Below are 17,998 nucleotides of genomic sequence, written 5' to 3' on the forward strand. Positions count from 1 at the left end.
AATATAGCCCCGTCTTCCATCACTGCTTAATGCTTTATTAACCACTCTGTCTGACCACAAGTATGTTACGTATCTTACTGTCCTTACAAATGTTCAGAAAGGGTAAAAATTACATTTTCAGATTGGCTGGGAGGGGGTCATCAAACTCATCTCTCTTTGGACCAGCATGTGAAGAGAGTGCTGAAGTGAGGGACCTCTCCTAGCTTTTGTAGCAACAGTGCTTCTGTGTGGACAACTGCTCTGTGCTGAGCCAGGACTGTAAACCAAAGATATGGTGACTCAGCCAGTACATAAATTTTCTGTCTAGATCAGTGCAAATGACAGAATGTGGGGTCTACAGAATCATGGAAATGTAAAAATGAGATGGAACTTGAAGGCTCACCTGCCTTTAAGTAAGAAGACAGAATGAACATGCCAAGAACATCCTTGACAGAAGTTTCTGTTCTCTCTTTCTTCACTGTGGTGAAGAAGATCCCTTGGTCCCATGGTCTCTGTCAGCACCCAGTTCCACTGCTTGTCGCTTCTTGTGGTCAGAATTTTTTTCCCTTGATCTAATCTATATCTCTCTTGCTGCCTATTAAGTTGATTGATTCTTGTTCAGTGGCCACCTTCATTTTTATAAGAACTATATAAATACTTAAAGAATTATCATATTCTCTTCAATCTTTTTTTTCCTAGACTAAACACAAATAATTCATTCAAATTTTCTTGTTTGCAGGTTATGTTTCCTAAACTTCTTACTATTTCTGATTTGTCTGTATCTGTCAAGGTGAGGGATCCAAAATAAGTCATGAGATTCCAACTAGGGTCTCAGTATCACGTAATGGCGTACAAAAACTACTTGCACAGTTGTGTGTTTCATGCTGTTATCAGTGAAATTCACCTTTTTTGCAGCAGTAGGACAGTGTGTATCTATACTTAGTTTGTGTTATGTTACGACTCTGATTTTCTTTTTATCTTTAGTACAGCTGCTTTGCTACTTACTTCCTTTTCTGTATTCGTACACTTGATTTCTTCTTCTTACATGTCAGCTTGACCCCTACTGAATAATGTTAATTTGTCAGTGTTTATATTTAGAGTATCTAAGGTGCTCACGAAACTGTCCAGATAGATGTCTTCCATAGACTGTGCAAAATACGTTATGTTTAATTGTTGCTGTTGTTAACAAACATTTCCAAACTCCTGTTTCACTCTGCGAAGTATGTCCTTCCAATTTGAGATCAAATTGTTGGTAATTTTTCTCTTAATATGTTTTTTGGCTATGGTGCTTTCCCTATATTAATTTTACTTGAACCATATTTTCATCAATCGTTGGATGAATGTTACATGGAATAGCGATAAAAGCTTTATTAAAGTCAAGCTATGTTACAGCTTTTCCTCCCTTCTGCCCACTCTCTGTCAAAGAGAGAGATTGACTTGGTGGGATTTATTCCCAACAAACCCATGCCAGCTGTCTCTTATGAGCTGTGATGACGAAGTCTTTTCAATGATGTCCTTTCAGGTTAAGCTTTTTGATCAGTAAATTTTAGATTTTCCTCTTTGAGGTAAGGATGATTAAGTATTTGCCTTTTGCCTGATTTCTGTAACTTCTTCCATCCTCTTAACTTATCTTGAAGATAATCAATATTTGTTCAGAGGGTAATTTTAATCAGTCTTGTCTGGTTTTAATTTGTGTAAGCTCATGTAAATATTCTTACTCTGTTAAGCAAATGCATATATATTCCTACCCTCCTCCTGTTAAAAGTATTCATACTAAAATATCTGATCACAAGTAGGCTGCTTTTGAAGTTCAAAAAAACCAAACCCTTTTCAGTGTTTCCTGTTTGATCACTTTTGTCATTCACTAGTAGATTTTTTATTTTGTTGTGTGTTTCTTTTATTTGTAATTTATGCATAATACAGGCCATTGTTAGTTTACCTGCTGATTATGTAGTGGATAACCATGATCTCATTCTTTACCCCTTTCACGCAGGAACTGTTAACTGCTTTGTTTCTCACCATTTTGTGGACTTGAAAAAAAAGTTGTGCCTTTTCCATATGCAAAAATTTTATTTCCTCTATCTTCTTCCTGCCTGTGCTTCTTCAGCAAGTTATACTCTCAGTGTCAGTATTAGAGCAGTGTGAATTATCACATTCAGTTTCTTATTTAGATTAAAGTTTTTTGAGGGCAGGGATTTCCAGTTTTTCCCCTTATTCTTTCATTCCTAATATTGTTACAAATGTCTAAGGTATTTCTCAAGTGGCAATACCATTTTTCTGTTCTTTGATACTATTGCCTTCTCCCGCTGCTACTAGATTTCAGCCTTTTGACAGACACTATTTTTAACCACAAATGCATTTTTGTAACTAGGCTGCTTCAGTCTAGTTTAAAGCCCTTTATTCCAGCTTCTGTATGTATGTGATGTGGTAGGGTATATGGAGAGGCCACAACCTTTTGCAGCAGCAGACTGGAAACTCCAGCGCTCAGACCACCATGCTCTGAACACCAGAGGACAATAGGAACCTCTCCACTTTCATTCCTTCCTTGCTGGAGAGCAGTAGTTTTTTATATGGTAACATAGTGGCTGTACTTAATCCATTTTGGGTAAGTTTGTGGTGCGAGCATATGTTAACGAAACGGAAGCACTGTGAAGAAGAGTAACAAAGATGATAGGAACTTAGAAGTGATCTTTGTTACAGAAGCAAGCTAGCTTCAGTGAACAAAACCAAATCACATTGTGCAGGCAGTCTCTTTTGTAAGCTCATTGTACTCTGTGTTAAAACTAGATGGATTTTTTTGCCCTTTCAAGTCCTTTTGGAAGGTGAATAAATGTTGAACTGTGTGAGTTTTATTGCTTTCTCGGAACTATTTGTCTCTCTTGCCTTTTTCCATCAGGTCTTTGTTGCTGAAAGTAATGTAAATCTTTATTAGTTATGGTTCCAAAGAGATACAAAGGTCTGAGAACTCTATCCATTACTAATGCTCTGTGCAGATTTAAAATCTTTTTAATGATCATCTGCTAGAAGGATTGATTTACAGGGAATAAGTTTACAGTTTATATTACTTACTTCTACTGAATGACAGTTGGGAAGACATATATCAGTAAGCAGTTGAAAAATGTTAAATGCCAAGGAGAGAGGGGAATATGTATGGTGAGAAGGAATGGCTAAGAATAAAGAATAAACTAGGAAAGTGTGTTATCTGGATTGGATATCGCATAAAGCTGCCGTGATGAAGTATCATCACTTTTACATGACTATATATTTTTTTTTAAAAGCATGCCAGAAGGGGAAGAAGAAGCTTTACTAAGAAATAATCTGAAGATGTTTATAATCTGACTTATTTACCTTCAAGCTACATAATCTTTAATACAGATTGCATAGGTCGTCTTAATATAGCCTATAGATCTCGTATAGTCTAGAGAAATGTCCTACTAAATACTTGAAGCATCTTGCACTGTCTGCCTGTAAAGATGTGTAAGCCTATAAATACTTGGATAAATTCTATTTTGAGCAAAGATGGTCCTTTTGTGTAACGGTTTCCACCGTTATGTGATACCTGTATGGATGGAGGTTGTAGGTGCAGTAGTCCTATGGTTTGTGTTGTTTTCACAGCTGATATTTCCTTGCCTTGCTCTTTTTCAGCTTACAGTCTTTCCAGTTTGGCAGGGTTTAAGTTATCTGTATAGCAGCACTGTATGGATTGTGGATCTTTAGTTTGACAGGAATACTACCAGAACTCTTCCAGTTTGCCACTGATTTTGAAAACCTTACAAAGAAGCTTTCATGCAGATCGGATAAACTTCTATGCACACCTCTAAAAAGCAGATAATATACATGCCAGTTCATTGATGCCAGAGAATGTAAGAATGAATGGTGAAATTGGAAGTTAATGGGAAGATTAAATCTTTGCCATGTAGCTGAAAAATTTCCTATTCAAATTACCCTAATACTTTTATCTACCTTGTCTTTCCAGATAGTGTGGAAAAATATTGTAAGGTGTTTGCCAGATGAAAAATAAGGAAAGAGATTAATCTTATGCATACAAATTACGGTGAAGGATTCTGTTGATAATTGCAAACCACTTTAACATTGCTTTTGTAGTTTATCTCAAAAACTCCTTGACAGATTTATCATTGCTGTAAGGATTACTTAATTGTACGTTTCTTCTCCTCTTTTTTTCTTTTAGTTGGAACTAAATTGTTGTGTCTTCTTATCAATCTAGTCCTGGTGGAGCAGGATGTCCAATCGATTCCGCAAGCTGAAGCTGACTCAGACATTGCGCCATGGATTTCCTTCCAGTCAGTTTGTGCCCTTTCCTGATGATCCTGAACCATCATTAAATTCCACCATAAAAGCAGTTTCACAGAGTGATATGGACACCTCTGGAAACCTTGATGCTGCTACAGCTCGGATCACAAATAACAAAGCTAGTGGTAAAGCCAGAGTTGTCTTATGGGAAGTGAGCTCTTGTGGCATAGTCAAGATGATACTATTTCTAACTTATTGATTTGGTTTTTATTTTGCTTAATATAACTGAAAGGCACGTCATATATTTGTAGTATACAGAAAGAGAGATGTTTGTACTTCTGACTGTTAATCATGCTGAATGCTGAGTGCAGCGTCATTTAAGCAGGAAAATGCTAGTATAACCATATGACTGTTCTGTAGCAAGCACCATTAAATTGGACAGTAGAGACAGGTCACTCAAAAGTTGTTAGTATCTTTGGTAAACTAATTTATATAATGAAAACCAATTTATTTAAACAGATAAATAAATAATTCTGAGAAGAAAGAGAGATTGGAAAAACCCAAACCGTAAAGCACATCTACTGAAATTGTACAGCTCTCCATGCAAAACCCCTACAGTTTGTGATGTGAAATAAGACTATTGGCTTAACTTTAATTTAGGTACATGGCAGTGTCACTGGAAATCTTGATTCTGTGTGCTTACTGAGGGTAAAGCTGTTGAATACTTGAAAACAGTAAGCTATCCTTGAAAACAAAAGTAGGAGTGTGTAAACAGTAAAACATCATTTATATATTTTTCAGGTGTAAACACTGCAAAAGGAGGAAAGGATGATGAGTTATTGACAACCATGGTATGTCGCAGTGTTCTTGGTGTGTTCAGCCCAATTCAGAAGGTCATGCACCTCTCATAATTTTTATTATTTTTTTACCTCCTATCCAAGTCACCATTAGAAAGAGAGCTATCATTTGTTTATAGTCACTAGACAGGAACTGACAGGCTGTGACACATCAATAGTTCTTAGACTAGGAAGTACTACAAGTAGTATGGTATGGAAGCTGTTCACAAGTACTGACTTTTTTCAAGAGTTACTGATACCTTTGTACGATCAGCAATGAATTAGTAAAAAGGACGGAACAGCTGATTAGTTGCTGACAAGCAGTGTGCTGGGAGGAAAACATCGATGGAACATGGTACAATGTGAAAGTGAGAAATTACTAATAGAGGCAACCATGAAATATTTAGTTCGGGATGTTTATTTTTATTGTTCTATTTCTTCTTTTGTTATGCTGTAGCTTTAAATTCCCCTACAGCTTATTCCCTGGAGATGCCGTTAAATTTGGCTGGTTATCCTTTATGTTCTTTTTTAAGAAGATTGAGTAACTTTTGATGTGACTGTCTGACAGAACTCCAGGGAGCCAAATCAGTTGTGTTGTTTTTTTCTCTTTCTGGAGAACATATACAGCAGGAACAGGCAGTCGTTCACTGTTTCCAGGTGTCCTGTCTGGAAATAGAGAGGACTACCTTGTTACTTCTTTGTAAATGAATTGTTAACATTCCTGTTAAAATCAAGTTGAAGCAAGATTCAGCCCAGTTCCTGGAAGAGACAGTTTTTGCCACCTGATGAACTATATTCATTGTATTAAACGAATGAGCGTACTGACGGGTGCCATTGGATTGTCTCTGTTACTCTGTGTTGTACACCTTCACGTATACTACTTTTGTGTCTCATTTCCATTTTATTTTGTTAAAAATGCATTTGTCTCCACCTTTTTATTTAACTTACAATTTTGAAACTACATCATCAGCTCCCAGTAATCTTTCTTAAGAGGGTCTTTCATTTTTCCCTTCTTTCCCTCTCTCAGTTGAGAAGTAGTGCTCCATTTACCAGGCTGCCCAATGATAAACTGAAAGCAGTGATACCACCTTTCCTACCGCCCTCAAGTTTTGAGCTTTGGAATTCTGACCGAACGCGACTCAGCAAAGATGGCAAAGCTGAACAGATGAGAACTGCCTGGCCACAGAGAGCGATCAAGCATGATTTTAACAGCAGTGGGAACTCTGATATAGTAAGCAAACAAAATGTGTACGAAAATACTGTGTTATGTCCAGGCCATGCTGACTGGTGAGCCACACTGTGTTTCTGATTAGAAATTACTTTAAACGCACTGTCCCAGTGATGGCTTGTCCTTTTAAGCTCTGCTATTCAGGAAGAATACACATCTCTATGGAAGGAACATGAATGGAACAGAAGTTTTGTATGAAATGAAACAACTTGTTTGCTGTTAACCAGAATAAGGTCAAGCCCTAACGAATTTGCTGCAAACTGCTAAAGTGGCTGCTGGTTCCACCTATATATTTTAGTTGCCAAAGTAGGTACAGTCATTGGAGTGTGGCAGAAACTGCTCTGATTTGGAAGATGACTAGGGGCAGAAGAAAAGAATGAAAGTCTCTCAATTTTTAGGAACTGGGGGGGAGGAAAGAAATATCAGTGAGACATAAATATACAGACATAACATTCTGAAAGATTAGTAATAGATTAAATTGTAGCAATTAGTGGTCAAGTGGGCTTGAAGGCATACAGCCTTAAAGTGCAAGTACTGTAAAAAGGGAAAAAGTCTGAATAAATTCTATTTTTTATAGGAGGAGCTTGCCTGATTCTGCAATGTTTTTAGTGAAAACGTGAACCAAAAGGAGAATAGCTCTTTTATCTTGAAACAGGAAGCAAAACAACCTCGACAACCTTTGCTTTCACAGTTAGTAGGAGAAAAAGGTGAAGTGCCTTACTCCCCTGACTTTAGACTCTAATAGCCAAGTAGAGACGAGTTTATTTTACTAGTCCAGAACTGTATTTCATGTCAGTGCTAGAAATGGGACAATGAAGACATTTTAGGAGGAATTTTTTTCTGTCTTCCTTTTTTAAGTGAAAGTTAGCTTAATACCAGTAGAGGCAATTTAGGTGGAGTATTAGAAAGGAAGTGATAAGTCACAGGAAAGTAAGTGTTCGTTATCCTAAAAAGGATAATTGCAATAACTCGTGAATAGTTGGCACCCATATATAAAGTGAGGAGCAGGGGAAATAGAGGAGGACTAGCCATCAATCATTCTGTGGGGAAAGAAGGGTTTTGCTAAGGGAATAGGGAGAGGGAGAGAAACCTAGTAAGTCAGAGTTGGAAGAAGTGATTTGAGCAACAGGATAAGAAACATGAAAAAGCTGAGCTGCAAGAGCCATACGTCAGATGGTTGGTTGTGGCCAGTGGTGTAAAAGCAAAAGAATTGAAAGAGGATGTGGCTGAGGATTTGGCTAGCATATAGCTAGATCATTAGTGCCTCAGTTAACAATAGTCAATAAAATGGTGCAAGTAGATGTTTAGATTGAAGGGGATATGAAAATGCAACTGGAGGAGAGAAAGTTCATGTCACTTTTTGCAGCTTAGTTAGTAAGAAACAAGGAGATGATGGATGAGAAGTACGTGGTAGCTGTTTGTAAGATGGGAGAGACAAAACCAGGATTCTGCAGGAAAGAAGTTTCACATGTGATAATTCTCCGCGCCCACCCCGGCTCATAATACTGTGTATATCCTATCTCAGGTGCATTGTATATGCTTATTTTGTGTTGGCCAAAGGTTAAGGAGAATTAATGCCTTCATTATGGTTTCATTTCTTTTGTTGAATATATATATTCAATGTATATATATTTATATAAATATATATTCAATATATTTGTAAATGTAAAATAAGATTATTTCTGATATCCCTGTTGTTCTTCAGTGGAAGTTTCAGAACTTACGATAAATAAAATAGCAGTTGAAGTTTGATCTTTGTTTTGCTCAAACAAGAAAGATGAAAATTATTTTTCTTTTTGATTTCCAGACATCTGTTAGCAAAGGTACTAGACCAGTCAAATTACCAACATTTGCAAGACGACCTGCATCTCCTTCAAATTCCAATAACTTCAACCATTCTCCCCATTCTTCTGGTGGATCCAATAACATTGCGGGAATTAACAGGCATGGAGGAGAACTGCATAACAGATCAGGTACCATGCTGCTTTTGTTTTTAATAAGAAAGTCATTTGTATCTGGTTCAGCTAAAAAATTAGAGTTTATGATAATGGTAGAAGATACTAAACTTTTTCTGAGGGCTCCTACTGCTGTATAAGTAAAAATTCTATACATTTTGTTGGAACAGGATTGGACTTTGGACACCTACATAAGGGAACAAAAGCCTCACATCTGTTATAGAAGTCTCATAGGTTAGCCCCTGTCTCAGAAAAAACATGTTGATTTTATTGAGTCCACCCACGATGGATCAGGTGGATGCTTGTTCATTGCAACACACATTTCATAGAGCTTTCTCTTACCCATGTTGCTTGCTTTTTGTTTAAAATAAAAATCGGGTTTCAATTAAAAACAAAGCTGCAAGTATTATATCCGGCAGCTGTAAAGACAATATGGTGAAGGAGCTCACGAAACCTATATCCAAGAGTATGAAAGTCAGCTCTGTGTGTGTATAAACAAGGCTAGCTTCTCTCTTCTCCTGCAGTTGATCTTTGTTCCCTTTCCTGAAAGCTGCTGAACAGGTCTGAACCTTACAATTCTCTCTCTTACCTCATCCAGTCAGTTTTTAAAATAAAGTGAGTGGTGGAGAGAAGTGAATTGAGAATTAACAAATATTTTAAAATGATGGTTTCCTTGACTCTGTTTTTATTTTATTTTTTTCGTAGGTGGCAGTGCAGATAATGTTTTGTCTCAGATTGCAGCCCAGAGAAGAAAAGCAGCAGGCCTACCTGAACAGAAACCCAGCCAACAGCATAGTCCAGTCCAATCAACTTCTTCATCCACTCTGTCAGATTTGCAGTGTGCTCAAATTGTTGGCAATGGACATGTTGTAAAGGTACAGAGAAATGTAAATTTTTGTACTTCCAAATTGGCTAACTTTAATAGGTCACGTCTCAGTCATGGATGGTTGATAAATATAACTGCATGACATTGCACAGCCTAAAATGAATGAACACCTGTTACAGTAGTGGAAACTTTTCAGTTCCACAAACTTTCCTTTTAATTACAAGTCTACAAAAGATCAGACCTAATAATAAAGCATTTATTATTAATTTCACTCTATTTTAAAACCAGTAAATGTAATACTTGGTCTTAGGGTAGATCTGCACTGTTATTTTGGTTTCTCATTATTTCTTCCTATGACCCCGATTGAGTCCAGTGTTTTATGTTAGTTATTCCTGGGCTTTACTCTGAAGTGGTATAGCTAGTTTCCCTCCGAAGGCACAACCTGTGCAGAACATGAGATAATTTGTACCAGGATCTGCTGACCACAACAATTGTGTGTATCCAGTCTGCTCCACAAGGTGTTACATTTAAACAGTATGAACATTAAATTGTCATCACCAAAGTGAGGTTTTGCTCCTGAGTGCAGGCCGTATTATGTGCGCTGACTTACCTATCAATTTCCTGGAATAGCTTTACCCTCATGACCTGCCCATTTTTGTGCATGTACTTTGATGTTAACAACTACTTTGTACAAAATTTTTAAGGATTAAGATTTTAAATCTGCAGAGACACAAGTTAGAAAGCAGCATCATAACAGAAGATGGGATACACTATTGTGAAATGTATGGGTTTATTCACACAGGGAAACATTACATTTCAGAGAGCAAGAGAAAGAAAGTACATAACTTGGGGTTTTAGTTCTAACGTCTGGTATTCTGAAAATGTTAGAATACATGACCGAGAGCAAAATTTCTCAACTTTTTGCTTGTGTAATCTCCAAACAGCTCATTTGCTTTGTTTTGTTTTCTTTGCATCTTTTTATGAGATTCTTCTTGAAGTTTTGCCTGAAGAAACAAAAATGGCCAGAGTATAGAATTATTACATTTACTATCTTGTTCTGTAATGTCTTATATGGCAACAGTAAGCAGTATGTATATTTAATCAGTAAATATCAATGATAAATGAAGTTACAAAGCTGCTCAGTGATTTAATTGAAATTTCTGGAGGACAAAAATCAGAAAAAGTGTGCAACTACCAATGCCAAAACAGTTTCCATGGATAGTCACTTTGTCTCTGATCTATCAGTCCTGATTCTGAAGGGACTACTGGTTGCTTTTCAAAGATGAGATTGGGAGCTAAAATTTATAGCTCTGTTGGACCCCCAGAAGCAATAGACTCATACTGATTCTTTGGCACATGATAATCTTTCCTCCTTTCTATCCCGCATAACTGCTCCCCAGGTTATAAATGATCTGTCTCTTTCTTTCTTGTAGACAAAGCCACGTTATTATCTTCTTCCCTTATTAAAGTCTCCTCTACTGAACAGCTACCAAATGCTTTTTCTTTCAGAGGTAGTCTGACCAATATATTTCTAATTAAACTCTCAGCAGTTCCTCTCAGCTTGTTTTTATCTTGGAAATAATTTCAGAAGAGCTGTTTGTGTGCCCCCCAAAATCTTATTTTTTCTCCAGTTATATTAGTTAGCCTATTAAGAAATAATACCTGTGCCTCTGAGCTTTGGGCTGCAGATCTTGGGGCCTGTTGTTACAACAGTGCTGCCACTAAGAAGTTTAACTATTATTCCCACTCACAGTGGAAGACAGTAGGGGATAAAGAAGTAGTGAGGTGCAGTGCCCTGCAGATCATCTTTTGGGAAGGCAGTTCATCATACTGTTGAAAAAATTTTTAAATACAAATGGTACCAGTATGTTGGAAGGGCAACAGCTCTTTCAGTGCTCTTTGCTTAGATGTCTAGATGAATTTCAGTCTATCCACAAAACATGTAACCAGTGTGGATCTCGCGATAGATGTTCATGTATCACACATCTGAGGTGATTTTTGGGACATCAGTGTCTGTTGGGAGTACACAATCAATATGGATCGACACTGGTTGCAAAACAGCCTACTTTGTTGTTGTAATCAACAACACAAATGCTGAAAATTTAACATCTATATCCATTGTGGAATGTGCCCTTCCATTAGGATCATACTGTCTAAACTTGGAAATAGCTGATCTAAAAATGCAGCGATGTTACGCTGATTTTGCAAAAGTTATCCATGAGGGGTGGGATTGTACAAGGAAAAGAAAAACTGAATAACAATTTACAGGGTGATGTAATTTAAATAAATGCAGTCAATGTGCTAGAGAGGGAAGACCATTCTGAAACAGAAATGGCCAATAACAGAACACAGGGAAATTTGAGATGAAAAATCGAAATGAGTTCACGATGCTCTTCAGAGACCTCTCAAATTTGTATCACGCTATGTTACTTTTAGCCAATTTAATGCAGGGCTAAGGAGGTAGTACATTCTGGCATAGGACAGAGTAATGGAAGAATGTTACCACTCAAATCAATTTTATCTTTTTAATCTGCATGTCTTTCATAAACTAGAAAAGTTCCATTTATGCCATAGCACAGAAGCAAAATTGTAGAGGAGCAGGAATCACTGTCATTCTCCCTTCTTGCCTTGTTACCTAGCTCAACTTTTTTCTTATGCTTTTCTTCTAGCAGCCTAACTGACAAAAGGTATTTTAAGCTAAACTCTGAATTCAGGAATCCAGGAGAAAATCACCTAAGACTTCTTTTTAGGTCATGTAATGCAAACATCGAGATATGTGAAGTGATACGTAGATTGAGGAATTTAGGAGATGAGGTACATTAAATTGTTTTGGAAAAGACTGATACGTATACATGTATATTCTTATTCCTCATTTTAATTCATCTATTTTCTTGTTTTCCATGCCTCCAAATGTATGAAATATTTGCAAAATATTTAATGAATTTGAATCATATGACTCATGTTAAGTAATAACAAGTTTAAGGGTTGACTGGAAACTTTCATTCCAGTGCAGCAGGGGGTTTAAATGCACCCGAAACTTAGTTTATGCTTGCTACATATTTCTGATTAATTCAGCATGGAGTGCTGCTTTAAATTAGCATCTGATATACTTTGAAAAGTTTTAATTGAGGCTTTATTTATTTAATTAAATGTCTGAATGAAAAAGACCTGTTTTCAGAGTCAAAGTAATTTCAGCTTTTATAAAAAGAATAATTGTAGTGCTTGTATATAGTATTGCTTTATAAGAAATCATTTTCTTATTCCAAAATTGCAGCCTTAATAAATGTATTTTTTCTTGATGAATTTGAGGGGACAGACTCTCACCTGGGATAAATTGGTATTGCTCCAGTTATTTCAATATGAATCAAGCAGAAGCTTCTAGTTGTGACTACATGCTCTGCAGAAATGATATGCAACTTAAGTAATGTTGAAGCATCATATATAGGTAAACACTTTTTTTTTTTTTTAACTGAAATGATTGTATCATTAACTACAGCAAAAACTGGAAATGAACAAAAGACCTCCATCTGGGACTTCATCTACGTCTAAAAGCACATCACCAACTCTCACACCTTCCCCATCACCCTCCCCGTCTCCTAAGGTTCACAACGCAGAGTCCTCTCTCTCTTCTTCTCACAGACAGGCCAAGAGCAATGGTTCCAGCAGTGGTACTATTACAGAAGATGGTGAGTAATTATGGGAGATTAATTCATGAAGAGCACAAAGTGTTTAAAGCTATAACTATACTGGATTAGTGTGTATCTGCATGAGAGTGAGAACTTCTTTCTTTCTAGAAAAAATATTTTGTTGTTTCTTACTGCAAGATTGGCATTCCTGCAGTAACTGGCTATTTGTCTCCCAAAAGCTGTGATCCTTTCCATTTAGAGGGAGATTGGTACCATCTCAAAGCTAGCATAGAGCATGTAGGCCTCCTTCCTTCCCCTCTTTCTGGCTTAAATCCTGTTTTTCACCCTTTGCTGAGGGTAGAAAATGCACTTTCTCCACATTCAAAATGAATTTTTTTTTTAATAAATGCAGTGAAACACATCACTACAGAAATACGATTTTGATTCATAGCAAGTCATAGCTACATGCAATTGATTTTTAAAAGCTGTATTGCATTTATTTTTTTTAATTTGCAAAAATAACCTTATTTTGACCTTATTTTTAACTTTAAGTCATAAGAAAGGATAATAACATTACTACTTTTCCAATAAGATTACTGCCTTTTAAGCTGAACTTTAAGGTCTAAATTACAACACTTTATTTTAACAAGTCATATTACTGCATGGAAACAGCATGTCAATTACTTTGTTTTCTTCTGTAAACATCTCAAAAAAGTGAAAAAAATAACAGGACTCAGAATCTTTTAAATAAGAGATGGAGTACCTTTTATTTTGTTTCTGCAAGAGGCGCTTTGTACTGTTTTTGGTTTTTTTGAAAGTGTCCGTATTGATTTTGTTTTGTTTTCACTTATGCTAACTTTGTCCATTGACACTGTACTTCCATTTGACACTAAAGAGAGGTGATATTTGACCCGCTTTCCGTCCTCTTATCATGGCTTAGCTGTAACATATTGTACTGACTGCTGGAGAAAATCCTTTCACATTTTAGTTAGTGCCATTTTATAATGATGGCTTGATAACATAAGAGTTGTCGGTTTAGAGATCTATAAAGGGAAGAGAACTCGCTGTCGGATAACAAGGGGAATTCCCCAAGCAATCAGCTGTCCTGATCTCACCTGGTGAAGCCGGGCTTTGTGACTGTACCACTAGTGCCAGGGTACAGTGAGTTTCTCTGTAGCAGAGGAATAGGTTGTCAGAAGTCTAAGTAGTTCTGGGTTCATTGTGCTTGTAAGCTTTCGTAGTTAAGTGGTCCTTTAATTCAAGGGCTTCTCTTACGGTGATTTGATTCAGCAGCAATAGTGCATATGCTCATAGGCCCAGCAGTAATCAGAAGAATAAGTAGAAGGCGGCCTGCAATGTTAACTTTTCTTTTCCTTTCAAGTAAACTTAAATGAATTAGAAAATTGATTTGCATTGAATATTGCTGTGGAGGGACAGTAGGCAGCAGGGTTCAGAGGTGTGCATGGTTTCTTTTAGGCAACCACTTGGTGGACCATCAACAGCTTGTCCCTATTCTGAGAACCAGTGATGTAGAGAATCATGAAAGACGAAACCATGTGAGAGTAAAAGGAGGCTCTGAAAACTTGGAGAAAGGTAATCTTACCCTACTACTACAGAGTAGTACAAAAGAGATGCTGAATAGGAGTAATGTGGCAGAAGTAGTAAGAGCCCTGAGAACCTTTGCTTTCTCCAGGGATGCAGGTAAGGAGACAACATACAAGTAGAGCAAAAGAAAGACTTAGTGAAAAAGCAAAGGAGAAACAATATGTTATGCAAGAGTTGTAAAACTGAGAGGTTTCAGGTTTTGTTCAAACTTAATGTATAATACAAGAACTGGAAGAGGGAAAGAGGAGAAGAAAACATGAAAGGCCTACAGCTGAAAGCATTGTCTCTGTGTGTGAAACGTATTAGATGTTATAGTTGTTTATGACAGCAAGGCTCTGGGCTCAGAGACCCTGAAAGTTTCTTCCCCTATCACAACCTGTAATTTAAACACACCCATATGATGAAAAATGAGAAGGTTAACTAACAACCTAAAAGAAAAAAAGGTTAATAATATATCTAAGGGCTTCTAATGAAACTTTTACTTTCTTTCTGTGAGATGATATTTTTCATCAAACTGCATGGAGGAGTTCTTGTGCTATGTTTTTAAAGCTGGTTACCTTTTCCCATGTATTAACCTCAGCTAAGGTACTAAAGCTTTTAGCCTGAAACCATGCCAACCTTTACAAATCGTATTAAGCATACCAAATTAATTGGCCTTGAGGTAAAAAACCAAAACCCTAGCAGAAAATAAGACTCAACTAGAATTTTTCACTTCAGTTTTCTGTGGGCTTTTCTGTGCAAAGAAGGAGGCTTCCAGAATGGTGCATAGAAAAGTGTGTCCATTCAAGATACTTGGCGTCTTTTGAGAAGCTTAGAGAGTGAGATTCTCTTTTCACATTTCTACTGATGATGAAAGAAAAGGGACAGTCAAAAGACAAAGAAGTGAAATAAATAAAGCAAAGTATATGTGGGAATGGAATAGTGATGTCTTTACAATGAAAGTGAGTTTATATGGCGAATATTAAATATAGTTTGGTTGTGTAATGTCATCATTCATGTTCTTCATTTTGACTTTGATTCCTTAGTTTAACTGACCACTTTGCTACTTCTGGGGAAAAAAAAATTAGTCACTTGTGACAGCAAAGCAATAAAAATAAACCGAATCGTTAGTTGAGAGAGACTGTGTAATTAAGAGAGGTAATGGCGAGTTATTCTAAAGCTGCACTTATGCTTTTTAACTGACTAATCACATTTTAAATGGTGGGAAGAGTCGCTATAAGATCCTCCAACTTTTAATTTCCTTAGACTATGAGAGGAAACCCAATATCCATTGCTGTTAGCCTTGGAAGGTAAGCTTATGAAACTTAAATTTTGACCAGGTTTCATCTTAGCTGAACTTCAAGATGCCTGGATGTCAGACACACAAGGAGAGGAGGTTCAGGTATACCCTTGTTGTATCAGTGTTTTGAATGAGCAGCTGGGTGATTGTTTGCTCTACACTTTACCTTCCTGGATTGTGACATGGAAATATGCTATTCAGTTCATTGTCTGCTTGAGCAGTTTTGCTGTCTAACCTGCATGATCTGGGTCAGCCAAGATCATGGCCAAGCACCTGCGTTTTAGGCATTGAAGTGCTTAAGTTGTCCTTAGTGGTTTGGTTTTTTAAGATCCTTTTAATGAGGAAGAAAGGGCGATACAACAGAAAGATTTTATCCTAGCAAGGTAAGACTAGATGGAATTACAGTATACAGAAGTAGATGAGAACACAATAAGCCAATATTTTAATCTCTGATGCAGAGTAAATATGATTGGATTTTTGTTATCATATATCACTGTGTGGAATATATGTTTTAATATATATTTTCAGCAGTTAAAAATGCAGAGATCACTAAAATCTTTCCTCATCCATGGGGGGTTTTTTGTTTCCTTTTTCTTTTCTGTTATTACAGATGAGCTGACTGGCATCCTTAAAAAGTTGTCACTTGAGAAATATCAGCCTATTTTTGAGGAACAAGAGGTATGTCTTTTTTAAAAGATTTATTTTTTACTGTTTTAGAAAAAGTGGGGTGCGACACACATTGCATCAGAATTGTGATCCAGAATCTCAAATTCTGTTTTACAACCATTTCTGGTTGCAGAGAGGACCTTGAAACATGGACCAAGTGGTATTCCTGGCATTCTCCAGGATACTGCAAATATCAGTGCTTTTTACACTGAACCTACAATTTTGATATAGGTAGATGCTTCAGGTTTTTTTTTCTTTTCTGTTTTTACACTCTGCTTTTTCTATATCTGTCTATATCCAATGTGGCTAAACAGTTTATAGGACATACTGTATCATCCCTGGAATCACAGCTGGAACCTCGTTTGCAGATGGAGAACAGCAGCATGTGGATTGCCGAGATGGCTGCTTTCTCTTCTTTATCCACTATGAATAAGCAAGAGGAGAATTAAATTGGGGAACCTAAGCATCATTGTAGATGAGGCCTGTGACAGTGACTTGCCTGGAGGATGCAATGAAAGAAAACATTGCTGAAAATCAATAAAATTCATTCATTACAATGTTTAAGACAGTATCAGATGCGAGCAATAATTGTGTGTTTGGCCAAAGGCAGAGGGTAGTGAATGGACATACAATAAATTGACATTGCTGCAGAGTTCAGGATTCAGCACCAGATTATTTAGCTTCATCAATACATTGGGCTTATTATTGTTCCCCTACATGATAGGGAAGGGAGCATTTTGTAGAAATGAATATTTTCTGTGTGTGAAGATTATATCAATATGAAAAGTTTTAGATGTTTGTTCTTATCACAGCTTTATGGATGTGTTGCTATAATAAAAACCGATATATGAACAAACCCTAGGTCTTCCTCAGGAGACACTGGAAAAGTACAGACAATATTCTGAAATTCCAAAAATACTTAGGGGAGGGGAAGGGGAAGAAAGGAAAAGAGAGAAATCTTAGGCTTATTCAACTAGCGGCTACTGTAAGTAGAGGAATTTTTGTGGAGAGTATCTATTTTGAATTGATAGAGCTTGTCTGAAAAAAAATGTAAAATCCATTAATATTTTAAATATACTATCATAATTAATTGAATTATTAACAGCAGATTTAAAACCTCACAACAGAGTAGGTACAATTTCGTGCTGGTAATTCATTAAAAATTTTTCTGTGCACAATATTTACAGTAAGTCTGTACAATTAAAAAAACAAAACAAACACTTTTAACCTGTAATAGTGAATAATTGCTGAGGTAAATTTGTCTTGTCTTTTTTTCTTTTTTTTTTTTTTCCATATATAGGTCGATATGGAAGCCTTCCTTACACTTACTGATGGTGATCTGAAAGAACTGGGTATTAAAACCGATGGATCAAGGCAGCAAATTTTGGCAGCTATTTCTGAATTGAATGCAGGAAAGGTACATTTTGAAGTGCTGTACTTCGTAAATTAATTCAGGGTTTGCTTATATTTTTAATTCAACATACATTTCAAAATTCAGTCGCAGATGTTAGTTAGAAAAGCCAAATGAATGTTTTCCAAGCCAAATATTTAATGTATGTGATTAGTGAAAAATATTTTCCTTAGTGGTATTCCCTGTTCTCTTTCATTAACTCTTTCCTCTTTCCATGACTGTACAGTACTTTTACAGAGTATTGGAAATTATATCAGAAGCTACTAGTAACATAAACATTGGCAATATCCCCCCCCCGCAGTTACTGAATATTGATTTCAGTGACGCTAAAAAGAA

The 17,998-nt window shown here is 36.5% G+C and overlaps 1 protein-coding gene across 9 annotated transcripts in view; it reads left to right on the top strand.

Moving 5' to 3' along the window:
* ANKS6 (ankyrin repeat and sterile alpha motif domain containing 6) overlaps nucleotides 1-17,998 on the top strand; it is a 44,581-nt gene that overhangs the window by 18,392 nt on the left and 8,191 nt on the right. For 8 of the 9 annotated variants that reach the window (XR_012672421.1, XR_012672419.1, XR_012672418.1 and 5 more), the window contains 9 exons: nucleotides 4,205-4,415; nucleotides 5,032-5,081; nucleotides 6,094-6,297; nucleotides 8,102-8,267; nucleotides 8,955-9,124; nucleotides 12,572-12,761; nucleotides 14,178-14,294; nucleotides 16,196-16,263; nucleotides 17,552-17,668. Coding sequence is in view for 5 of the 9 variants with exons in the window: in XM_075142308.1 (XP_074998409.1) it covers nucleotides 4,205-4,415; nucleotides 5,032-5,081; nucleotides 6,094-6,297; nucleotides 8,102-8,267; nucleotides 8,955-9,124; nucleotides 12,572-12,761; nucleotides 14,178-14,294; nucleotides 16,196-16,263; nucleotides 17,552-17,668 (1,293 nt within the window). In the remaining 4 variants the exon portion in view is untranslated. The remainder of the gene's footprint in view (nucleotides 1-4,204; nucleotides 4,416-5,031; nucleotides 5,082-6,093; nucleotides 6,298-8,101; nucleotides 8,268-8,954; nucleotides 9,125-12,571; nucleotides 12,762-14,177; nucleotides 14,295-16,195; nucleotides 16,264-17,551; nucleotides 17,669-17,998) is intronic. The other variant, XM_075142310.1, reaches the window with a different exon arrangement.

The sequence above is a fragment of the Calonectris borealis genome, chromosome 2 (genome assembly GCF_964195595.1).
Source record: "Calonectris borealis chromosome 2, bCalBor7.hap1.2, whole genome shotgun sequence".
NCBI classification, from domain to species: domain Eukaryota; kingdom Metazoa; phylum Chordata; class Aves; order Procellariiformes; family Procellariidae; genus Calonectris; species Calonectris borealis.